The 27018-nt window shown below is 36.1% G+C and overlaps 1 protein-coding gene across 8 annotated transcripts in view; it reads left to right on the plus strand.

Moving 5' to 3' along the window:
- The window catches only part of LOC5573102 (MAGUK p55 subfamily member 7), a 72246-nt gene that overhangs the window by 17412 nt on the left and 27816 nt on the right, over nt 1–27018 (plus strand). For 6 of the 8 annotated variants that reach the window (XM_021846119.1, XM_021846117.1, XM_021846121.1 and 3 more), the window contains one exon: nt 17595–17841. In XM_021846119.1, the coding sequence (XP_021701811.1) occupies nt 17796–17841 (46 nt within the window). In that variant the 5' untranslated portion in view covers nt 17595–17795. Of the gene's footprint in view, nt 1–17518; nt 17842–27018 lie in introns of all 8 variants that reach the window. The other 2 variants (XM_021846118.1, XM_021846123.1) reach the window with 1 other exon arrangement.

Below are 27018 nucleotides of genomic sequence, written 5' to 3' on the forward strand. Positions count from 1 at the left end.
GCCCATCATTTAAATATAGAAATACCCTAGGTACCCCAACAATTTCGGACCATAATCTAAAATCATCAACAAATTCAAAAATTTTAATTTTTGCACTAAAAAAAATCATGTGTCTTTTTTCTGAAAATATAAAAATCGAACAACCGATAGCTAAATCACAGAATTTTTAAACTTTGATAGAGGTACCTAGTACAATAATAGTCAAGCTTGAATGCCATGAATTTGATTTTTGAAAGTTAAATTTTTATGTAGCAAGTGTCCTAGATCATGTATTTTTTAGCCTAGTGGTAAAGTCCGCGGCTACCAAGCAAAGCCATACTGAAGGTGTATGGGTTAGATTCAAGGTCGGTCCATGATCTTTTTTTTTTTTTTTTTTTTAAGGCACTCCGTGCTCGTGGCCACTGCTGTGCCGGAATCAGTTTTATCTGTATCTTCCTTACCGATACAGTTCTATTTTTAACTAATCTATATTTTACATCTGCTTTCACTCTCTTCTGCTCTTTTGCTCTCACACCGAGCAGGTAGGAGAGTGCTCTGCTGTTGGTCCAATCGATTTCCATAAGCCATAGTCCATTACTCTTGCGGTGGTTCGTTTTGCCGTGTTCCTGAGTTGTTTGAGGCTAGCTGCCTGCGAAGTGGGTCAATTTGTCTCAGTCACCATCTGATACTGACGGAGGATGGATGTGCTCCACTATGCACGGTCCTCCGTGCGGCGTCTTCTGGTGACTGGACGGGTTATTTTTTGGAGGGGCTGGGAATTGAATCCATGACCTTCCGCTTATGAAGCGAAAGCGTAACCTCAAGGCTACGGACCCCCCTTCGGTCCATGATCTTTTCGTAATGGAAATTTCCTTGACTTCCCTGGGACTGTGGAACTGATCATAAGAAGCTGAGAAGCAGACTCTGTTTCATTGGGGACGTAATGCCAATAAAAAGAAGATTTCTAGATACGTACTTATTTCCATCTTCAGTGGGTGGTCTTTTGATTCTATTGCAGGCTCTTGTGAAGCGAACAACAGAATCAAGATCAATCGTGCGTAAAGATATTTCTGTTCAGTCGAGGATTGATTATCAACTGGTGAGCTCGTTTCATATTAATCATAACACACGAAAACGTTGCGTTTATGTAATTTTTTAACAAACTGTGGATGATTCGTCACTACAAGTGTCAGCAAAAAACTTTGTTCCTGTTTTATGTAATTTTAATACACATTCCTTTCTGTTTCATTGTTGCTTAACGTAACTTTTAAATAGTTCGTTGAATATCGACGTATTTCTTTAATCTTTTACCAATATTCGCCATGTCAAAAATGCACAACCAGTTTTAGGTAAGAATCGTATTTTTCCTCCTTATCTATGGATTGCATAAACGAATGAAGGATAATCCCAGATCTTTTTCCTCTCTCATCAATAAATACCCTTTCCGTAATGATTGTGGAGATACAGAGGTATTTTCGATCTCTAGAACAAAGAATCATCTCTAGAAGAAACAATCATCAGCACACTAACATTCCTTTCCCATCCCAAATGACTGTAAGACTTGGTCGGACCGTTATCATTGATTGTTCAATAATATGAGATCTTCTAAAATGTGCACCTCGAGAAGAAACGTAAAGCCCATCCCATTCGATTACATAATTGGGCAATTGTGAGCACTTCCGATGAATCACGGAGTAGCACCCATAGGCGAAAATTTAATTTTCTTTCATGTTAACCATCATTGTTCAAAATTATTTATTCGAAAGGTTTACTGATAGAGGAAAGCATAATAATATTAGCAATAGCATTAGCACTAAGAAATTCGAATAAATTCGTAGGTGGTACAGTCCTAGATCGTTGTATGATGGTTGCCTCCTTCCCGTCCGTTACCAAAGTCGAAGATATGGGACCAACCCTTGATTCTTAGACAAGATTGATGCAAAAATCTAAAACTGATTCGCTTCATGGAGGAAAGCTGTTCAATATAAACTAAAATTACTATAACTTTTAGAGGGCGATTACTAATTCCTGTCAGTAAAGTAAATGATCATGGGACCCAGATAGCCGTAGCGGTAAACGCGCAGCTATTCAGCATGACCAAGCTGAGGGTCGTGGGTTCGAATCCCACCGGTCGAGGATCTTTTCGGGTTGGAAATTTTCTCGACTTCCCAGGGCATAGAGTATCTTCGTACCTGCCACACGATATACACATGCAAAAATGGTCATCGGCATAGTAAGCTCTCAGTTAATAACTGTGGAAGTGCTCATAAGAACACTAAGCTGAGAAGCAGGCTCTGTCCCAGTGGGGACGTAAACGCCAGAAAGAAGAAAGTAAATGATCGTAGATGAAAGACGTATGTATGAATTTTAATTTCGAGTGTACATCCTGTATTGTACATCTATAAAGTTTGTTTTGACAAAGTAAAGATTAAATCTTTTATCATTTACCTTAGTTTTTAGTCATATGTGTTGTTTTAAAGGCATTACACCTGGCACGCACGTTTTCCACAAATATGTAGTTTTGGCTAAACTCCGCTGAAAAAATTGCCTGATTGAAACAGTATGTTACCATAATCTTTCAGACATACTAGGGAATAGCATAAGATTGATTATGGAAAATTTTAGCGAAAAAAATATGTATATTTTGGTTAAAATATATGCTTCTGAATAACGTGCAAACTAACTGTAATGCTTCTGAAGCAACGCATGTTCAAAACTGAATACGCACTAGTAATTAAAATTCATACAACCATCTGTTTTCTATGATTACTTATTTTACTGACAGGAAATAGTAATCACCCTGTAGATTTGAGAATACTGTGTGTTTCTACAAACGAATTCCTTAATATTATCATATACTCTAATGATTTATGTGCCGTTTTAGCAGCTAGACGAAGAATACAGAAAAATCGATATTATTATTTAAAAAAATCGCATTTTCCAGTTAACATGTAAGGCTAGAAGTTATGAAAAACCAGCATGTGCACAAACACCTACCGTCGAAGAGTCAATGGTTGAGAAGAGTGAGAATATGTAGATCAAAACAAAGTTTGAAATATCTTTGCTTATATTTGAAATATTGATGTGCAACTTCTATGGTGACTTTTGTATCTATGAACTTCAGGTTTTTTTCCAAAACTAGTAAAAGCCGTAATAGATATGACAACCCTAGTTGCGTTTCATGGTGCGTTCTCTTTAGATGTCAAAAGCTACTGACAACGAATTAGATCTCTTAGAGAAGTAGTTTATTTAATATAAATCATATGAAAAAGCTTGAAAACTGACGCCTTTATAAATTGCTTATTTAAGGATGCCATAGACCATCACATTTTTAGAACTACTAATAGTATTTTGTAATTGTATAATCATGTCCATCATATTGTTTCAAGATTTGCAAATGCATTACCCATGAACGTATTCATGGAAAGACTACTCCAAATCAAACTAGGAAAGCTATCCAACGATCAACTTGGACATGTGCATTTTTGACCAATTCTTAACCCCAACGATGGTGGTCACCGGAATGATTTGTTCCAATATGAACCAATGTTCAAATATTATTTATATGTGCCAGAATGTCTAGCAAACGTATCCTATGGCCTTTCCCATCCCATTAACATTCTACAATACCCCATGGCACCTAGAGTCGTAGAGTTCTCTGCATGTTTCTCAAGTAGATGTTCAATTAATCATTCCTTCCCATTCCTCAGCATTCGCAAGGAAGTGGCGATAGCTCTTGACTGTTGGAGGATGCGTCAATTTTGTCTAAGAGTCATACTCATACAACGGTCTAGGACTGTACTAGCTACGAATTTGTGCGAATTGGTAAATGCTAATGCTAATATTCTCAACCCTAACGATGGTATATAAAAAAAAATACTTGTTTACAACAATAAAATCTAAAATGGTAATTAAATGTTCATTGCTCACAAAAAAAATCAAATGAATGAAAATATTTACAATTTCCATTAATGTTGAATTAAAACATATGTATTTAAGAAAGGCATAAAGAAGAAATGAACCTTTATTAGTATCTACAATACAATTAAATAGTTTTTGAAAAAAAAAAATATTGCTGATAAACCTTGCAGTTTTAAAGATTATGAATATTTTAGATAATTATTATTTTTTTAATATATGTTTTTAGTCTTTACGGAATAGAACCTCTTATTAATCTGATATAAATCAATCGAAGGCTGAAAGTCTCAAATATTATGCAAATTATATTGATATTTGTTTTTCAATGCAAGTTTTAATTTCCCAATGGACTTTTTTTAAATTGTCCATTCTCGTTTTGTTATAGAACATCACCTAACGCTGGTATCAACATTTTTGCGAAACTAAATCTTATAACACAGGTCGGACTCGATTATCCGGAGAATCGATTTTTTTTTTCATTCCGGATAATCGAATCACTAAGAAAAAATTTGAAATCTTCAATAAAAGAACTTAAATATTATCTTTTTTGTTGTTTTATTTTTATGATGCGGTGGCGTAGCCAGAAATTATTTCTAGGAACAGTAGGGGTATCTACAAGAAAAAAAAAATGAGCAGGATACATAAAAAAACACTTTTTTAAACCCCTCTTTTTTAAATACGTTCAAAACTGCAAAACCATTCATATAGTATATTTCAATACCAAATTATTTCAGATTTTTGCATACAAATCGAAAAACAAGTACATCAAAAAACAAATTCCGGATAATTGAGTCTAAAATTCCGGATAACCGAGTCTCCGGATAATCGAGTCCGACCTGTATTTCCAAAATTATAGACATGAATTTTGGAATAGCATCTCATTTACAATTTTCGTGTCGTATGGCAAACCAGACGCTTAATAAATCTGGCTGAGCTAAAAAAAAAAAGTTGTACAAATATTGTAGGTCTATTATCGGTAGGCATCATTGGCGTTCTTGAAATAGCTTTATGCACACCATCGTCACATATTAAGGCACCAAAATATATGCATATATTTTTCTTATTGACTACAACATGAACTCCCTCATTCCACAACATTTGTGTACCTACCTTACCCGAATAGATGCTATCCTCGATTAAAGTATTCGGCATCCATATCTCTCACTGAAAGGAAAACCACACAAACAGCTGTCACCAGTTCACACTCATCCCAATCATGGTCCATTCCCAAACCACCACAAAACTGCTCACATCCTGTTTTTCACGCTGTTGTCTCTCATCTGGTCTCGAAATGTTGTGTGGTTTTACGACCAAATGATTTGGATATAACGGAATCATCCGAGAGAAAAACCGCGTGACTTGTGATGTACACCAACACTTTTGTTGGCGGCCCAATTGAGAATGTGAGTGCAAACACTTCCCGGTGTCTATCTACCAGAGATATGGTCTCAATTCGAGGTGGCTGGTTGAGTTCGGATTGCATTTTACCAATGAGGTGCAAACGGATTACTTTACGTTACGTTGTTTGTTGTTTGTGTATCCCTTATATTTTTTATTGCTATTCCTTATCCTATTTAAATTCTTCTATTCTCTATCCTTTCATCTTCTTATTCTTCTATCTTTTTATTCTTTTATCCGTCTATTGTTCTACCTTTCTATTTTTCTTCACTTTTATTCGTTTTTCGTTCTATTCTTGATCTCTTCACTTGTTCTATTCTTCTATATTTCTATATTTCACTCCTTCTATCCTTTTATCCTTCTGTCCTTACATCCTCAAACTTTCTATCCTTTTAGCCTTCTATTCTTTTTCTGCTCTTTTATCTTTCTATCCTTATATCCTTCTATCCTGATGTCTTTCCATCCTTATATCCTTCTTTTCTTCTATCTTTCTATCAATTTAACGTGTAATCCTTCTATCCTTCTATTTTACGAATCTTCTATCCGTTGAATTCTATCATTTCATCATTTTACCTTTCTGCTAGAGGGTCAACTGTTAATTCTATTTTCGCTTGTGACGACTTTTCAGAGTTAGAGGATGAAAAATCACAACATTTTCTAGACATTGCAGTTGTTATAGGGGGGATTAGAGAACATATGGGGCGAAATGGACATCCCCGTATTCTTTTGACAATATGAGAATTGTTTTACGGTATGAAAGTCTTTGTTTTACTTCAATTGTCCTTTGAAATTTGACTTCAAGTTTTACTTCAAATTGGTATATTAGCAATATAATTTTTGAGCAAAGTAACTAACTTAGAGAAGTTTTTTCTTGCTTATTAGATTGAGAAGGGGCCATTTGACTTTCATTAATAATATGGAATTCACTGAATTTCATTAATGTGTTCATTTTACCCTATACCTTTCAACAGCCTTGTGTCACACCCAATTTTCTATTTTGTTTTTCTGACATTTAATACGAATTTGTTTTACTATGAATGAACGCATCGTAACTTTCTAAATTAAAAGTTCCTGAAGCCAAAATTGAAGGCGAAACTCACAAGTCATAGACTATTTGATTGGAAACACCTTGAACCACGGAATACGCCTAAAGGTAGGCAATTTCTTATATTTATGTTGACGCTACCTAAGATGGCCGTGCAGACATAGATGGTTTGTCTCTACAAATGAATAAATAATATATTAAAATTATGATAGATTTTGATTTAAGAGACATTTTCATTTTTTTTTCGGCAGTTATCAACTCAGATTTTTTTATTGTCACGACCCTCAGCATGGGTTTGATGAATAGCTGCTCTTTTACTACTACGGTCTTTAGGACCTATCTACCCTTCCAATGCTATTACTTCTATATCTCCGAACCTTTTAATCTTTATCATTTTAATCCGTTCTATCCTTTCTATCCATTCTATCCTCTTTTCTCTTCTTTTCTTTCTTTTGTTCTCTTCTATTTTTCTATTCATTCTATTCATTCTATTCATTCTATTCATTCTATTCATTCTATTCATCTATTCATTCTATTCATTCTATTCATTCTATTCATTCTATTCATTCTATTCATTCTATTCATTCTATTCATTCTATTCATTCTATTCATTCTATTCATTCTATTCATTCTATTCATTCTATTCATTCTATTCATTCTATTCATTCTATTCATTCTATTCATTCTATTCATTCTATTCATTCTATTCATTCTATTCATTCTATTCATTCTATTCATTCTATTCATTCTATTCATTCTATTCATTCTATTCATTCTATTCATTCTATTCATTCTATTCATTCTATTCATTCTATTCATTCTATTCATTCTATCATTCTATTCATTCTATTCATTCTATTCATTCTATTCATTCTATTCATTCTATTCATTCTATTCATTCTATTCATTCTATTCATTCTATTCATTCTATTCATTCTATTCATTCTATTCATTCTATTCATTCTATTCATTCTATTCATTCTATTCATTCTATTCATTCTATTCATTCTATTCATTCTATTCATTCTATTCATTCTATTCATTCTATTCATTCTATTCATTCTATTCATTCTATTCATTCTATTCATTCTATTCATTCTATTCATTCTATTCATTCTATTCATTCTATTCATTCTATTTCATTCTATTCATTCTATTCATTCTATTCATTCTATTCATTCTATTCATTCTATTCATTCTATTCATTCTATTCATTCTATTCATTCTATTCATTCTATTTCATTCTATTCATTCTATCATTCTATTCATTCTATTCATTCTATTCATTCTATTCATTCATTCATTCTATTCATTCTATTCATTCTATTCATTCTATTCATTCTATTCATTCTATTCATTCTATTCATTCTATTCATTCTATTCATTCTATTCATTCTATTCATTCTATTTCATTCTATTCATTCTATTCATTCTATTCATTCTATTCATTCTATTCATTCTATTCATTCTATTCATTCTATTCATTCTATTCATTCTATTTCATTCTATTCATTCTATTCATTCTATTCATTCTATTCATTCTATTCATTCTATTCATTCTATTCATTCTATTCATTCTATTCATTCTATTCATTCTATTCATTCTATTCATTCTATTCATTCTATTCATTCTATTCATTCTATTCATTCTATTCATTCTATTCATTCTATTCATTCTATTCATTCTATTCATTCTATTCATTCTATTCATTCTATTCATTCTATTCATTCTATTCATTCTATTCATTCTATTCATTCTATTCATTCTATTCATTCTATTCATTCTATTCATTCTATTCATTCTATTCATTCTATTCATTCTATTCATTCTATTCATTCTATTCATTCTATTCATTCTATTCATTCTATTCATTCTATTCATTCTATTCATTCTATTCATTCTATTCATTCTATTCATTCTATTCATTCTATTCATTCTATTCATTCTATTCATTCTATTCATTCTATTCATTCTATTCATTCTATTCATTCTATTCATTCTATTCATTCTATTCATTCTATTCATTCTATTCATTCTATTCATTCTATTCATTCTATTCATTCTATTCATTCTATTCATTCTATTCATTCTATTCATTCTATTCATTCTATTCATTCTATTCATTCTATTCATTCTATTCATTCTATTCATTCTATTCATTCTATTCATTCTATTCATTCTATTCATTCTATTCATTCTATTCATTCTATTCATTCTATTCATTCTATTCATTCTATTCATTCTATTCATTCTATTCATTCTATTCATTCTATTCATTCTATTCATTCTATTCATTCTATTCATTCTATTCATTCTATTCATTCTATTCATTCTATTCATTCTATTCATTCTATTCATTCATTCTATTCATTCTATTCATTCGTATAACGAATCAGTATCGCAATGTCAAGCCGATTTTATAAACGACTCTTCTAATTTGATATTCTTTGATTTTAATTTTGTCATTTTGAATAAATGTTTAATATTTTTAACATCTCCTAAGAACGAATATAAATCTAATTTTTGATTGTTGCGTTTCATGATTCAATTCAGGTTATTCACCGCTTATGTGATTTTGTGTATAACTTCATAGGCTTTTTTCGGTGAATTTCATGATCGACCATTTATTTTCCTTTGATTTCCTCCATTTTTCCTCCATTCTCTAGTTTGTATACTCTCTACCCTCGTCATCATTTTTATTCTATCTATCCGTTTTATTTTATATATAATTTGTGTCATTTATTTTCTTTCAATATATTTTACTCTTTCTTTCCTTTTTATTCTTTATTTTCTCTCTGTTTTTTTTTTCTTTTTTTTCCATACTTCATTTTTTTCATTTGTGTCTCCTCCCTTTTTCTTGGAGCAGTATGGAAATTCAAATGTGTTCGTATGTCAAGACGGTTTTGAAAATAGTAGTACGTTGTTTGCATTGAATGCTAAGACAAATCAATATGAGGCAATTGCTTGTATCGGTCAAAGGTAAGTTTTTCAAGACTTTTCTCTTCATCGTACAGCCAAATCCCGAAATTAACATTTCGAAACAAGTGGAAACATCATCGCACGGGACATACTCTCCAATGCTCTCTGATCATCCCATTCAGTCAGTTGATGCCGCCGGCTGCTCGCTTGCTGGCTGCTGACAAGGTGAAAGGATGAAAATACGCCAGAAAAGACTATTTTTAGCGACGTACTTTTTTGCTGCGGAGGGAAGCGAAAATAAAATATTCCGCTTTCTGCTTTCCATCCGACGGGCTCACAGGAGTAGACGGCGGTGGTCTTTTTATTTTTATATGCAAGCCAACCCTTTGCGGCCCTTTCGCGGCTTTTGTGAATGGTTTTGCAGCAGACACTTGTAAGCACGCGGGGATTGATAACTGGGTCTTTGGGAAAGGGACTACTTTCATTACTGGTCATTAAATGGTCGGCCTTTGTTTGCGGAAAGTCGAATGGTGATTTGAATTAAATTTTCATCCTGCCACAAGGGATGCATGGGTTGGATCGAATGGAAACATGATTGATTGGAGAAGGCGTTCTAATTTGAACTAGAGCTCAGGGCTCAGTACAGTATTGATGCAGTCTGAAAATTTAATTCCATGGCCAATTTGCAGTGCTGTAGAACTAGCTGAGTATACGCTTAATGGAGAGTAAAATCGATTCAACTGTGAAATCAATGGCATTCCCTGGACGACAACTGACGGTGTATGTCGAACTAGAACGTTTGAAATTTTTATTACCGTTATACAACGTTTCGAGAAACGAAATTGATGCCTTGTTCCATGCTTGTGGCGTGCACTGTCGAAGGATACAAGATCGATTAAATTTAAATTATGATAGCAATATTTATATTTGGTCGTTGAATGGTGAAATGTGTAGCATTATTTTGTGTCATTTTGATCTCATTCATCGATGAAAGTGTTTTGTGACATTAATTCAGGTAATAGTCATACCAATGTTTCATTCCTTGATTCAAAGTAATCCACACGAAAGATGAAAATTCGCAGTATGTTAACCCGTAAATACCCAGGATGATTTTAATTTGCTAAACTTTGTATACTTATTACAGTAAGCAATGAGCAAACACTTATGCAAAATAACCCATTATGGTTTGACTCCTTAATTAGCTTAAGTACTTAAAAATGAGCACGTCAAATAAAACAAAAACAAATTTATTGTGGAATAAGTTTGCTAAATAGATTGTATGCTTTTCACAGACTCTTAACTAAAACGTTTTCGGGATACTTTTAGGACAATCTAAGTCAACCAAACTACTTTGAACTTAAGGCTTTCAAGATCAATACGTTCTACCATAATTTATATGCACTCTATGCATGCAGTAAACAGTTGGTTTTGACTTGTAACTAATAACTAATACATAAATAAATGAAAGCCGAATTTAGTACTAAGCCATTTATTATCCTTTGACGGATACGCGTATTTCGACCTCAACTGTAAGACCGTCTTCAATGTCGAATACTAGTCGAGTCTAGTATTCACTTGCTGCGCAATTTGTGCTTGATTGTTCAGGATGTAAGATACAAACCTGGCCTTTGAATTGATTATTATGGAAAGTTATACAATCAACTCTCCCTTACTCGATATTGAAGGGACTATCGAGTTAGGGAGGTATCGAGTTACTGAACACAAAACCAGTGTAAATGCGATCCAAGGGACCATCGAGGTAGCCATAAAAACCAACTTTTACTATGGTTCTCTAACTCGATATTGAGTAAGAGAGAGTTAACTGTATATGGCTTTTATGTGATCAGTAGACCCCACTTCTGATAGGTAAATTTATGAGAAATAAACATAAGGTTGTATAGTTTCAACATTTAACAAAAAACCCACATATTTTGATCAAACAGAAAATTGTACCTGAATATAAGAGAAAGTCACATAGTAACATTTTGAGCAAAGAAAAATCGGCCTGGATATTAACGGGTTAATTACCATATATATTTCAAACGCTAGTGCCAGAAATCTCCCAACAAACCATATGTGTACCGCGCCTTCATCTCTAACGAGACTACCACTAGCATGATTGCGCTGACATTTGATCCTAATTGGAGAAAGAGTTTAAAAATATCCTAACCAGCCCAGGTCCACGTTTTAGCGTCCTGTTTATTCCATGTTTGTCGTCCGGCCATCATCACCATCGGTGCTGAATGGAAAAGGTGAAAAATCACACACCATACCATACCATTAATGAAGAAAAGAGTTTCATCTCCCCGCCCATAACACCCAGACCTTCCCCCGACCAGTAATTGTGACACCTAATGGCATTGGGTATGGCTATTTTTGTAAAAGTGTTTCGCGTCCCCACACCACCCCACAATCGCGTCCCGGTGGAAAAACCGCTACATGGTGTGTCTGAAACTTGTGTCTTAACGAAAAAATGAGCATCAGTTCTGCACACACCATTTGAAAAATGTAGTACCCTAGTAACCTCTCCGTGAACTTGAAAATGTTCTATTGAGGTAAATAAAACCTACAATGATGTAAAGATTCAGAGTATTTTCCAAGGGATATATTCATGTTTGAAAAAAAAAAATCTCGTACACTTGAAATTAAACGGTTAATGTTTACAGTGCCAATCCTGCTGTGCGAGCGAAATGACGAAGCGGGCGGATGTACGGACTAGAGATGGGCAAAAAGAATCGGAGCCGTTCAAAAGATCCGGATCACCCAAAAGAACGTGAAATCCGTGTCTCTTTGTTGACGAGAGTCGGTTCATTTGATCAGCACGGATCAGACAAAAAGTGACCCGGAAAAATAAAGAACAGATTCTATTCCATTATTCTCCTTCGTTCGTTTCTTGGCTTTATTATAATGCTTGACACGTGCCTTGGTTTGCGCGCCACGGTATAGTTTGCTGCAGCTTCGCACACTGCCAAATAACTCATTTGCCCCGCCCACTTGCATACAGGCAGATGAAAGATAGAGAGAAAAGTTTCCACTTGCTTAGCTCCTTCCTTTTGGTTTGGGTAGGGGAAATCGGCCAAGTACATATCGTGACTGCGAGTTTCTGGGGAACAATATACGAAGAATGAGAGAGCAAAGATACAAATAGTACGACGCATGTCGCGCAACAGGGAGTGAACCACTCTTTTTTCCGTTTGCTCGGTTCAGTTCGTGCTTCCTCTGCGAACCGCGGAGCCAAAAGATCCGGTTTACTAAAATGAGTGATTTGGATCGGATCCGTTCTCTAAAATGAGCCGTACTGTCCTAGTACGTCTCTAGTACGGACGGGTACACAGGTCCGTTGACGAGTCAGCGGGCGTTGCTGGATTGGGTGGGCAGGCGTCTTCCGTCTTAGGCGCAATCGACCGGCCGTGACATGGCCACCTTGAACGGCCGAGAGGGGAATCTCCTTGGAGATTAGGGCCGACGGCCCGAGATGTTGGTCTTCTGTAAAAGACAATCTTCTTAGCTTTCAGGCCGGGAAGCCTAATGGCTTCACGAGCCAAACCGTGTGCTGGACGGCGGATCCGAAGGACCTAAACAATGACAAGAGGTCCTATTAGACAGGACACATTTTTGAAAATCCTTGAATTTTCGTATGTGCAGGGTAATTTACCTGAGCGTGGATCTTCCCAATCATCCACTTAGCTCCTGCTAAGGGCCTAAAGGGGGGGGATAACTAGTTAAAATCACTGCACTTAACAACCACGTCTTCAGCACACGGACGCCTGATATTGAAAGAGGTCGGTTATAGGCAATGGTAGTTTTTTCTCAGTTTTCCCACATTCCATATTTTAAAGGAATGACCTTTCTCTCATATTGGTAGCCATTGAAAGCCCGTTTATTTACTGCAGTACAAACCCTAATGCTCATATTTATCTGCTGTTTTACACGAAAAAAGTGAAGGGTCTGAAACAAGCAAACCAACAATTTGTAATCAAATCGTTACAAACTGCATCATTTATTATCCCCAAACAAATGAAATAACCATCAGGTTCACATACAATATTCGAAAAAAGTGATATTTAAGCATTTTTCTCAAGTTATCTAGAAGATGGAGATTAATAACAAGATACCTACCTGAATTTGAAGACATTTCGTTGGCACTACCCAAGCTACAATGGTTTGTGTATTAAAAAGCATCGACACAAACTAACGTCGTTACGATTGACATTCGGTATTTAATTAAGGGCAAACACGAAATTATTGCGAAACCGAAAATCTCATGCCAATTTTCTTATATTGTTGAGAATCAAACCAAAATTCTAGGGTAGTTTTATACATATATTTACTTCAAAAATCAAAAGAAAAGTTAATCGATGGAGCCTTGAGTATAAAATTGAAGACATTTTCGTTTGATGCCCTCCACCAAAGTCTTTACAGTGTCATCCGATACCAGTTTCCCAGTTTTTTTTTTTTCATTTTCTTAACATGTCCTTCTTGTCTTTGACTGTCTTCTTGCTCTTCCGAAGTTCCCGCTTCATTATTGCCCAGTACTGCTTCACCGGGCGCAGCTCCGGACAGTTTGGCGGATTCATGTCCTTTTGAACAAAATGGACAGAATTGGCCTCATACCACTCCAGGACACTTTTAGAGTAATGGTATGATGCCAAATCTGGCCAAAATAGCGGAGCTTGGTCGTGCTGCTGCAAGAACGGCAAAAGGCGCTTCTCGAGGCACTCAGATTTGTAGATCTCGCCATTTACTGTGCCCTTTGTCATGAAAGGCTCACTCCTCAGTCCGCAAGAGCAGATGGCCTGCCAAATGAGATATTTGGAGGCGAACTTCGACATTTTCTTCTTCTTAAATTTGTCGTCCACATCGAACTTGCTCTTGCCGGTGAAAAACTCCAACCCCGGAATTTGCTTAATATCGGCTTTTATATACGTTTCGTCGTCAATCACACAGCAGCCATATTTTGTCAGCATCTTCTCGTAGAGCTTCCGTGGCCGAGCTTTAGCCGTCGATTGTTGCCGCTCATCGCGGTTTGGAAAGTTCTGTACCTTGTATGTACGTAGTCCAGCTCTCTTATTTGCATTCTGGACGTAGCTCTGCGACATGCCGATCTTTTTAGCCAAATCACGGCTTGAGACGTTGGGATTTGCTTTAACCGCTTCACCTTTCCCTCCGTCTTTTTGTTCTCCGGTCCCGGTTTTCTTCCAGCTCCTTTGCTGTGGTCCAACGTCAACCGCTCCTGGAACCGCTTCAACACTCTGGAGACGGTTAAATGGTTAATGTTCAACATTTTTCCCAACTGCCGGTGCGACATGTCAAGGTGTTTGGAAAGAATGTTTTCTCTCGACTCGCATTGGTTCACCTCCATTTTCGTTAAAGCGAAAAACACGACTTCGAGTTTGTCAGCATGTAAACAATACACATCATTGAGAAAGTGTGCAAAATTTGGTTGATTTTTACCCAATGGTAGAAAAGTTATGCCCTGTTGAATGTGTCGCAATCAAGGATGGAAATCTAGTGATCATGACAAAATAAATGATGCATCGCGGTTGTTCTTTATCATGCGAGCATAGCAACAACGATAAACCTTTAGTCGTCAAGTCCTAACAACAAACTTCCCTCTGCGAAAAATGAATCGCTCGGCATGTGTGCTAACGATCAACTGTTCGCATGCCAAAATCATAAATTTTGTAGGATTTTTAACTTTTATTATTTAAGCGTTTGCAAAACGCTTGAGAGATCAAAGTAGGATTCTCGCCCGCTGTAGCAAATGTATGAGTATTGGTATAACATGCATTAAATAAAAATTTCAAAAGTGTGTGTGCGATACAACTGAGAGGGGTGTGGAAACTCATGTGTATGAGTATGGTTTAGAGGTTGTATATCTGAGTATTGGTGCTGACAAAGGGTTTGAATCAAAGAACATTTTTATACAGATTCATTCTTTCGACGAAGTTTGCAACGAGCAGTCATATTTTAATTTTCGTGCTACAGCGGATTCCAAAATGGCCGTTCAGCCAAAAGGCCAAATTATTCTACCGAGCGGAAAAAAGTACCACAGTTACAACATCCGACAAACGGTTTGTCCCGCGACAAACAGTGCATCGGATGCTCCATATATCCTTAATATGCGCTCGTAGTGAGCTTTTCAAATCATGCTTCTGCAAGAGCGACGGCCCTCTTAGACCATTCAAATACTATGTTTTTAGTCGCTAGAGGCGATTTTTTTTTCATCCTTGGTCGCAATAATTTCGTGTTCGCCCTTTACATATGTACACTGTATAGACAAAATGCTCAGCTTTGCTATGGTCTAGATTTGTTTCCTTTAAAGTAAACTTGCTCAAAAACCGATTCGGCATGATATTTTAACATTTGGTAAATTTTGTTGAAGAACTTGTTAGCTACATCATTTTGGAACAATTAACATTACACTGTTATGCGATGATAATATGCAGTCATGTTTGGTTTTAAAATTAAGCATTGGAAATTGTAAGAAAATGCTATTATAATGAACTGTATCCAACACAATGTTGATGAATAAAGCAGTTTTGGTTGAGCGTTGCGACAGGACAGAAGTAGATGCATGCGCCGCATTATTGAAATTGAGATGTGTTTGCGCGTGCTATAATCCGAGAAGATGTTTGGCTGGTGCGATTTGAATGGATTTGGATCCCATGTAAATTTAATTGTGATATCATGCAAAAATGTGTTATATGTTAGGTAATTTCACAGGATCCTTCTGGATTACATGATTTAATAATTGAAGTTTACATGACGTATCCATAATATGCAACGCTCCAATTATGTGTATTATATGTTACAGAACTTTACACGTTTCGTTCGAACTGTGTAGTTATATGTCTTTTTTGTTTATTAAGCTATACGTACCCGAACTCTGACAAGGCATTTTCATATTGCTGTCATTTCATCATTTTCTTTTCGTTTTTTTTTTTTTTTTGAAACCTCCTGAACATGCCATAAAGAAAGAATCAACAACATATCAACAGATTTAGCCACACCAGAGCACCTGAAACAGCTTCAGCCAGGGCCTTTTTGAGAACATTTTGGTTTTATGTCCAAAACATACCGTGCGGCATCACAATCTTCGTAAATTCGAGAGAACTTGCCAATAAATGAAGAATAAACTCGGTAAGAACATATGGAGTGGGGCCTTTCTTAGCCGAGTGGTTAGAGTCCGCGGCTACAAAGCAAAGCTAACCTGAAGGTGTCCGGGTTCGATTCCCGGTCGATCCATGATCTTTTCGTAACGAAAATTCCCTTGACTTCCGTGGTCATATAGTATAATCGTACCTGGATTTCATGAGAATTACATACTTCAAGTTAACATGACATATCATGGTCTTATCCATGAAAAGCCATTAAAGCGCATTTTATGTTACAAAACTTTACACGTTTCGTTCAAACCATCAATTTGTATGTCGTATTAACGAAAAGATTACTTCAATATTTTACATAAAAAATGTTTTAATATAAAAAATGTTTTTGTCATTTTCAGGGAACGTGCTCATATAATACTTATATAATCATTTGAATGCCGAGTAAAAATATTATACACATACATATGTCATGTTAAATACACAATCCACTGTTACTTGTGATGGTTAGTCAATTTGTTTTTGGATGGTAAATGGTGCAGTGAACGAGATTTTTTAGCATAAAAATACCTATCCCTTGAAAAAGGCTCTAAATCTTTAAACCACTCCCCTCGACTCGATGATCCATTTTCAAATTCACAAAGAGGATGCAAGAATACCATATCTTTCATATGATGGGTGCAGAATTGATGGTTATTTTTTCGTTGATAACGGTTTCAGACATACCGTGGCGACAGATGGCAAGTGTTCCGTTCGACCGAATGAATAAATAAAAGCACGATCCAAAGGGAATTTCCGGTGCGCGATAATCGCAGACCTTTAGGACAAAATTGGGACCGGAAATTGGCAAAGCACTGTTAATTGAAATCATCATATGTGGGTGAGTGTGTGTGTTTTCTGGATGATGATACCCGAACAAATGGATCGTCGCATAATGGCGATAAACATCCGGGTGCCATTAGCTTGAAAGGGATTTTTTACGGAATGGGAAAATGCTGATTAAATTAAAATATTTGAGTAGAGTTAATTTCAATTTTTAAATGGACGATCAGTAGCTGCCAATAGATTCGCAACTTGTGATAACTGTGTCGTATATGCTTGGAAATTAATTAATGTTTGTTTTCTCTTAATCTTCCACTTCCCGTCTAGGTTCGCGAAACGAGAAAATGGTCATATTTCTTCGAGAAGCGGCTAATCAGCGTTGAAAATTGTTTTTTTTTTGTAGTGACAAAACAAACAGAAGATCGTGCATGCTAAACAAAAATCTTAACCAGTGCAGAATCAAGTGATAGTTTGTTCAGAGAGAAAGAAATTGTGAAAGTGGCAGTCGAAAAGTAATAGTCGTCTTTCCGACGGGAAGGAGAAGAACCCACAGTAATTTTGAATCTTAGCAGTAAGACAGCATTTCCGTAGTTAACAGTAGATAATGACCGCTGCAGTTATGGCGGCTACCGACGGCAGTTATGATCCAGGTGAGTAACGCGCATTGAAACTAACATTTCTTTATATTGATTCTTCAAACTTTTAAGCTATAGGCCTCTGCCCTGAAGTTGTTCTTGCATTTATATAATAAATAATAAATTAGGTTAAGGCGGGGTAGCTTAACACATTTAGAAAAATTTATAGATGACTGCATCTTGTTATTCAGCTGATGTAAATAATGTATATTAAACATTTTCAAAGCAAATGTGACGAAATAATGTATGAAAAGAACTATATAAATCTCCTTCTTGTAATCAGTGCTATCTCGAGCAAGCGATAAAAGCTTTGCAATACCACATTTCGATGTGGTGTGGTGGGGTAGCTATCATCATTCATAGGCGTATAAGACATTACCTTTTTTCGTCATTTGAAACCAATGTTTTTGAAACTTTGGATGTTTCTGTTGAAACACAGCTTAGTAAATATGCTTCCATAGCTATTGATCATTTCAATGCACTGGGCAGCAAGTTAATTTTCTTCAAACTTCTTGACCTGCTGAAATTGACACGCACGAAGTCATTTTTGTTGTCATTGTTGGCTTTAATGCCAAACATCGCTCAAGGAATAATTCGCAAAGCAATTACAACAGTAGAATATTATTCGATAAGTGCTCTTCAGGATATTTCTCAATTCAATACCCTAACAGCCCTACATGTTTTCTCTCTTCTAGAAACCCTTCTATGATTGATTTAGTCTCTAAACCGACTATAGCCACCTTTTTAGCCAAGTGTTTACTCACTCTGATTTGGATTCTGATCATGTCTCTTTTCATGATATTCATTTCAAATATCTCATGGAGCGTTTCTAAATCCTATCGACTCCACCTTCAATTATTTTTGAGGCGACTGAAATACATATGAAACATAAATCGATAGTTATCTTGATGTTAACATTTGTTTGATAACTGAACTTGATGTTGAATGCTATGGAAACTTTAACAAATTCCATTGTTGAAGCAAGGGTATTGCAATACCAACATGTGAACTTAAATTCGATTCCGCGAAAAAAGATGATGATCTTAAACTTTTGATCCATCTTAAAATCGTGAGGAGATGACAATTTCAACGCACTCGCGATGCTGCTTAAAAAACTTGGTGGCAGGATTTGAAAAAATAGATGAAAAAAGTTGTCTCAGTCAGGAAACACAAATTTTGAAAATAAAATTTCACAATTGGACACTGGCTCTAAGTCCTTTTGTAAATCATCTAAAATTTTAAAAAAATGCTTAGTCGCCATTTCCGGCATTGAAAGAGGAAAACAAATTATTACTAACTAATTGCGAAAAAGCTCAAAAACTTGTTAAGCAGTTTGCAGGCACACATTTTTAATTTATGCCTCACTTGTCCAATTGAAAATCAAGTGACTAATGATTTCACAAGCATTCTCAATCAAGAGAACGTTTTCGAAAATTCCTGGGGTACTTATTTGGGTACGGGTTTGTTAGACAGTCTTAAACTTAACTAAGTACTGATAGAGTTACTGGTAAAGCCTTTACCGTAAAGGGTTTCCTGTTTCATAATTCACTTTTCTTTAGAACCAAGCTTATCTAAAACAGGTATGCCATGAAGATACCAAGTTCCCAACAGATAATAATCTCGTTTATTTCGTGCATCCATCAACGATGCTAAAAGGGGGTATGCTTTTCCATATGCTGGCAAACCGACTGGTTTACCAAGGAAAGAGCTAAGCTAGAATATGGATTCGCATCGGTGTTCGCACGTCATCATCATAGAAAACCTAATGGGGGGGATACTCCGGTCATTGGTGGGACTGAATGGGGACCAAGCTTTGCATGCGGGTTATGCGGGTTGCCTTTTAATGATAGCCTGTAGGTGTTGCAAATATTGGCCGAGTGTTATTAACTCTTGCCAGACGTTCAACGCTTGATGTGACGTAATTATGTTTGAGGAGATGTGGATGTGGGTATGGGGCCCAGATAGCCGTAGCGGTAAACGCGCAGCTATTCAGCATGACCATGCTGAGGGTCGTGGGTTCGAATCCCGCTGGTCGAGGATCTTTTCGGGTTGGAAATTTTCTCGATTCCCAGGGCATAGAGTATCTTCGTACCTGCCACACGATATACACATGCAAAAATGGTCAATCGGCAAAGAAAGCTCTCAGTTAATAACTGTGGAAGTGCTCATAAGAACACTAATCTGAGAAGCAGGCTTTGTCCCAGTTGGGACGTAACGCCAGAAAGAAATAAAGAAGGATGTGGATTTGGAGTAAAACAGAAACGATGAACTAGGATGATGTTATTATATTTATCATGCTTCTACATAAACTACAGAATATCTATACAAATTACAAGTTTCAAAGTACAACAGTTTTTTATTGTTGTTTCTTAAAATTGATCAAAATCGGTATTTCCATTGTTATTTGATTTTATGGCACCCTTCTTATTCCAATATAGCTTCTATTATGTTTTTGGAAAAATGTTCAGCTTAAAGAATCGGCTTATAAGCATAGAACATATGTTATTGTTGAAGCAAATGGAGCCTTCAATGTAAAAGGAATATTTGCTGTTTGATTTATTGTTACAAATTCAATAACGTGTGCACTTTTCTTTTTTACATCATGGATTTATGAATACGATCTATGCTACACAACTGAAGCAGTGCGCATTGAAAAGTAGAGTTCGTTGAAATGTACTCCAAGACATCATGTAAACAAACTAACCAATCTCTCTGAAAGCATACATTGGATTGTGGACCCAACCTAATAACAATTCCATTCCATGCCTAGGCAAACTCGCATCTTCATCAATGTCAACTATCGGGTATCCAGCGTCTAGTTTCAATACGTTTCCATTCTCTGCCGCAGCAGTTCTACGGAAACCGAAAAAACTCCGCAACCATAAGTTGCTTACGAGACGAAAAGCATCTTAAACATTTATTTTGCTTTCTCCGCCTTTCGGCCGCCTATAGTATACATGTGTAGTCGTCCCTTTTCACACCCAACTAATGGGTTACTTTACTGCTAATGGGAACGCCTCTGTCGCGAAAGCTCGGTGCGAATCAGAAATTGTAGTCATAATACGATAAGGGGAGAGGAGTTTCGACCGTGTTTGGCATGATGCCTAGATTGTAAAATTTATACATTTTTAGAATAATCCAAAGTTGCAATCTTCTATTGCCATGATTAATGCGTATTTATTATTAGAATATGAGTGTGCTGTACACTCCATATTCTAATAATAATATCCGGATTGACCACCTGTATCAAAATCGGAGATGCTACTAATCCCCTAAACAATACTGTTAATCTTTTGAGAAATGATCAATTTAGTCAGAATATATGAACAAAAGAGTGCAAAAAAGTCGTCCACGGCTTCTAAGGGTTAACTACCCTTTACTTAATATTTGGTTACATTTGTAGATCTGAAGTTTTGAGTATATATAACAACTGTTGGAGGTTATCCGAGAACTCATTTTAGCTGGCCTTCATATCTACAAACGTATCTACAAGTTCTTTGGAATCCCTCAAACTCAATTTTACTAGATTACTAAACGCGGATTTCCTTTCCTCTATTGATGTAACGCTTCCATTTACAAACATTTTCAAATACATACCATAAACTTATTTTGTAAATATATTAACGCTTTTCTTAAACGTTTATTTGCAACCAACATCGGTTGAAATTACCGAATAGTAACTCTCACAATACCGATTTAAGGTCCAAACGCAATGATAGCGGAACGACAATGGAAAGCGGAATCGGTTCGCCAGCGTGAACTATAACATGCCTGTCGACTTAGTGTTGGCATACTTTCATTCGTTGACAGCTCAGTCGAGATGGTGTGATGTCTGTGGGCGAATCGGTTCCGCTTTCCGTTGCTGTTCCGCTACCATTGCGTTTCGGCCTTTACTTTTGAATGTATCCTTAGCTAGATTTGGAATTATTATTCTTCTATTGACTCTTAGCTTACTCAGGACTGATTTTTTTTCTGCTAATTATCCATATCGACACACTCTCGACTTGGTATATCTGTTATTTCAACTTACTGATGATTTTGAAGTTTGCAAATTGAAATATTGCTCAATCAATTAAAATATTTCATGAAAAATCGATGAACAGATTATATCAAATCCATTAATGGATGTTTTGAAACGATTCGATTCACGAGACTGAATTCATCTGTATTCGTTTTCCAACGTAAAAAAATTTGAAACGTTACAGAAATCAAACAAAGAAATCCATTTCAACCGAATTAAAAATTAATATTTCAAGCGTGAATAAGGGCGTGTGTCACATGATTTATTTCTCTTCATCGATCCTCTCTTCTGTGAATAAAAGTGACAAGATGCGAGTTTGTTAGCATTTTTTCAGCTCAGGACGCAAGACTGCATCGCTGCCAAGCGGTCTGACGTGAATGATCTTGTTCATTCTAACGCAAATCCAATATCGATTCAAAATAAATTGATTTATCGCAGTACCCCCAAACTGTGCGCCGTAGAACTTTTCCAGGGGCGCCGCGTTGGGCGCCGCTAATTGATCCCTACCAAACTTGATAATAAGCTCATAATCTAATTGGCAAACCTACGTATTCTCGGCAGTCTAAGCCGATGCCCCGCTTCTTTTGTAATTTTCTCGGACATCAGCAGACAAATTCCGTGCTGTTTACATTTATCCACATCACGATCTCTAAGAATATTTGTCAAAAACAAGGCTTCGCACTTGGCAACTGAGTCCTGTAATCCTAATCCTCCTTTCTCGAACGGCAAATATAGCTGTTTTCTATCCAGTTTAAACATATTATTGTGCCAGATGAACATACCTACTGCTGATTTTATTTTCGCAAAATGTACATTTTTTGGTGGAAATATTTAGGCCGTATACCACAACTTAGCCAAAACAAAAGAGTTCACAAACCATACTCGTTGCAACAAGTTCAGCTTTCGAAAGCAGTTTTGGCTTAACATATACTTTATATCTATCACTATTTTATCATAGTTAGAATCAATACTCTCACTCCAATTTCTCTGAAACACAACACCCTACACTTTTAACGCATCTCTTTCTTGGATTAACTTAAATGTGGTCTAGTTTGGCAAATGTTTATTCTTTAAAAATTAGACTTCTTGAAATTGAGCCTTATTTTAACGAAACTGGCAAAGGATGTAATGATTTTGATTAATAAATCAAACTCTTGTTCAGTTCGGACAAACACATTCAAATCGTCGGCGTATGCGATTACTTTGAGAATCTTGTCGTATACAAGAATCCCGCAAGTATTTGCATAAATTTTACGTATTAAGGATTCTATATACAAAACGAACATAAATATACTTAACGGGCAACCCTGCCTTACTGAAGCTTTTATAGGAAATTCTTGTGTGAGAAATCCATTGAACATTATTTTAGAAGTAGCGTTAGCATATAGCCTTTTTAAGCAATTAACAATTTGTTCCGGAAAATTAAACTTTTCTAATGATTTCCACAGAAAAGGGTGATGAACACGGTCAAACGCCTTTTCTAAATCTAAACTCACTACTATTCCTTTAAGTCTTCTTGTTTCCATTGATTTTGTAAGTATTCTTCGCAGATCTTGGAGATTGCCTGAGCATGATTTTTCAGGAACACATGCGCTTTGGCCAGGGCCAAGCAAAGTCTTCAACAATGGTTGCGCCCTGTCCGCCAAAATTTTCTTTAACGATTTATAATCGGTATTCAGCAGCGTTATCGGTCGATAGTTTTCAAGATGGCATAAATATCCTTTCTTGGCAATTAATGTCACTATTCCCTCGGAAAATTCTTTAGGTGGATTATAAGTTCCGTTCCAATACCCGTTCAAAAGATTACATAAATCTTCTTTTAACAAATCAAAATGTTTCAAATAAAACTCGTTCGACAGTCCATCAGGCCCCGGAGATTTCTTTTGATTACACGTTTTCAATGTTTCTTTGATTTCGTCAACCGTTATAAATTCAGAAAGAACGACCGATTCTTCATCTCCTATGGCATTTGTAACGTAATCTAACGGATTTTCATTCAGATCTATCTCGTCATCTACTGTATTTTGTTGAAATATCTCTCCATAATACTTGTGAATTATTTTCCCCAAACTTTCTCTAACCGATACGAAACCGTTCTCATCAGTTAACTTTATCTGTTGATTTGACACACCTCTATGTATTTGCAAATGGAAGCTGAAAGGAGTGCGCTAAGGCTGCGAAGAGCTACCATTTTTCTAGAAGGCAATCTTTCTGGGCATCTTAGTATACTGAAAGATTTTCGTATTGATAAATCAGTACAGATGATCGAAGACTGGATGGAAAAAAATCCTGAACCTAGATAAACCATATGAAGTGATTAATATGAATCGCCAAATATGGGAATCAGGAGGGCCTATTATTTCACCAGGATCGATTATTTTTTACACAGATGGTTCCAAAATGAATGATAGTGCCGGAGCTGGTATTATAGGCCCGGGGATTCATGTTTCAATACCTATGGGAAGATGGACAACCGTCTTCTTTGCAGAAGTATATGCCATCTTAGAATGTGCATATATATGTTTGAAAAGAAACTACAGACATGCAAGGATTTGCATATTTTCAGATAGTTAGGCGGCTCTGAATGCATTAAAATGTTTCACATGCCAATCAAAATTGGTTTGGGAATGTATAACAATTCTGAAGCAATTGGCTATGGAAAACCAGGTCCATCTGTACTGGGTGCCAGGCCATTGTGGGATTGAAGGAAACGAGAAAGCCAATTTACTTGCCAGACAAGGCGCAAGTTCTCAGTATGTAGGACCAGAACCTTTCTGTGGAATATCTAAATGTGTAACACAATTGGAATTAAAGCAATGGAAAGACAATATGATTCAGTTGAATTGGAAAGCTATAAAAAATTAAGGCAATCAAAACTCATCATAACTTCAAACAAAAAAATAACGGAAAAAATCTTCAATTTAAATGAAAAATCATTAAGAATATTTATTGGGCTGCTTACGGGACACTGTCCGGCAAGATATCATTTGCAAAAGATAAGTCGAAGTCAAATTGATGTCTGTCGGTTTTGTGGCTGTGAAAAAGAGACCTCTCAACATCTGCTTTGTGACTGTCCAGCATTATTTGCAAGTAGGAAAAAATATTTCAACAAGGGCATTCTAAATCCTTCTGAAATTTGGTTACATAACCCTAACCTATTAGTTAAATTTATTTTAAAGGTCATTCCGAATTGGGATACCTCGCATCGTCAGATAACGGCAGTTATCCTGAATGGTAACTCTCCGTACTGAGCACGTTGCGATAGTAAACAGGGTATACCACAATAGATAAATTAATGGTCGCAGTGGTTCAAATCCCAACAAAAAAAAAATGTTTGGGAACCTGAAACACACCTACTTTTTCACCTTCTCAAAAACTAGACTCTGCCAATTTTTTGGAATAGTTTTTGATTCTATCGTACTCTATCTCCATAAGCCTCGATTTTGCTTATTTTATTAGAATCGAAACATCATCTCCTCTTGCTCTTCGCTCATTTAGCTCAATAAGTCTCCTCAATTGCTCACTTTTTGCATTCCTAATACTGTTGATCACCCTCCACGCCTCTGATCTGTAAAACTGCCTGGCCTTCGGTTTAAAGACAAAGCTCCACCACGAACTTAAGTCACCCATATAGCTTCCGCGTGTTTTCAACATGTCATACTCTCTTTCAAATCTTCCCGCTACTTCATCTGATTCTAAAATACTTGGATTTATCTTCCAATAACCTCTTCCTCTTGAAGCAACGTTGCTCTTAGATGTTTTAATCTTCATCACCACCGCTGAATGATCCGAAAATGACACCGGAATGATTTGGCAATCAACAACATTTTCCACAAAACCTGGTGGAACTGGTGCGTATTTAAAAATGGGTTAATCAACGTGCGAAGTTTGATTTTTGACCAACTTCGCCGCGTCGCATCTCGATTCTCAATAGTGCGCATAATGCACATAATGCACTTTCTCAAATCACTTCGTCAACATGCAATGTGTTTTAGAAATACATTTTCAAAATATAAATTCATGAAAAGTTTCTCAAATAAAAGCATTTTTTAACATATTTTCATCAAGTTTTCAAACCACCACAACAAAAAAGCCCCACGTGGCCCCACTTTTCTTTCTTCAGGACAATGAAACTTGTGTTCTTGACTAGTAGTATACAAAAAATTTGCTACCGCCATCTGCCGCTTCATGAGTTATCCTGGATTTTGTAAAACACTATTTTTAGACTGTTTAAAATAACATAATTAAATCTGAAAATTTCGCTAGTAAATGATGTAAATTTACTTTGTTATAGTTAAGCTTCTGATACTTGATGACAAAATATTTTTTAACATTTTTTTGTATGAAAAAATGGTCAAAATCGATTTTTTACTGTTTTTACTAAATTGTCATTATCGTAATCCACGTCAGTGATAGAGTGTAAGTGTCTTCCGAAGAAATGTCAAAAATGCCTCAATGAACAACTTTGCAGAAGAAAGTTTTTTGCTTGGACGCTCCTATCGAAAGATCAAACTGATCTAGATAAGTTTTCACTTATCTAGATCAAATCTGAATGTGTCAAAATATAGTATAAGTGATTCCAAAACACTTTGTCGAAGACACCATCCCTCTAGGGTGCATAACTAGAGTACTAGAGGTTTTGGCCGTCGAAAACAGCGATCTGCCCCATTGTGCGGCGGAGGGCATAGACGCGCACTATAGCGAAGTGACTCGCGACACGGCGAAGTTGGTCAAAAATCAAACTTTGCACGTTAACCCATTTTTAGTCGCGAAGCAGTATATCTAGTCTTGAGGCTGATTCACCACGAAAATAGGTGAAATCAGAAAACTTTGGCCACATCTTTGAAGCAGAACAAATCAACAAAATTCTTCAACCCTGCACATTATTTTTTTGTTGGACCTCTTGAATCACCATTCTCTAAAACACAATTGAAATCTCCCCCAATAACAGATATTACGGCATCTTGCTTACTCAAATGGACTGCAATCAAATTAGTGAACAAATCATTACGTTCCCTACGATAACTCGAACCAGAATGTCCATGAACGTTTATAAAATTTACACCATTCACTACTAAGTAAACTATTCTACCATTCGGCTCAAGAAGCACGTTGGAAATATCCATAGTATTTCTCACAATTATTGCTGTCCCCTTATTGTCGGAGCTAAT

This window comes from Aedes aegypti, chromosome 2, assembly GCF_002204515.2.
Source record: "Aedes aegypti strain LVP_AGWG chromosome 2, AaegL5.0 Primary Assembly, whole genome shotgun sequence".
NCBI classification, from domain to species: Eukaryota; Metazoa; Arthropoda; class Insecta; order Diptera; family Culicidae; genus Aedes; species Aedes aegypti.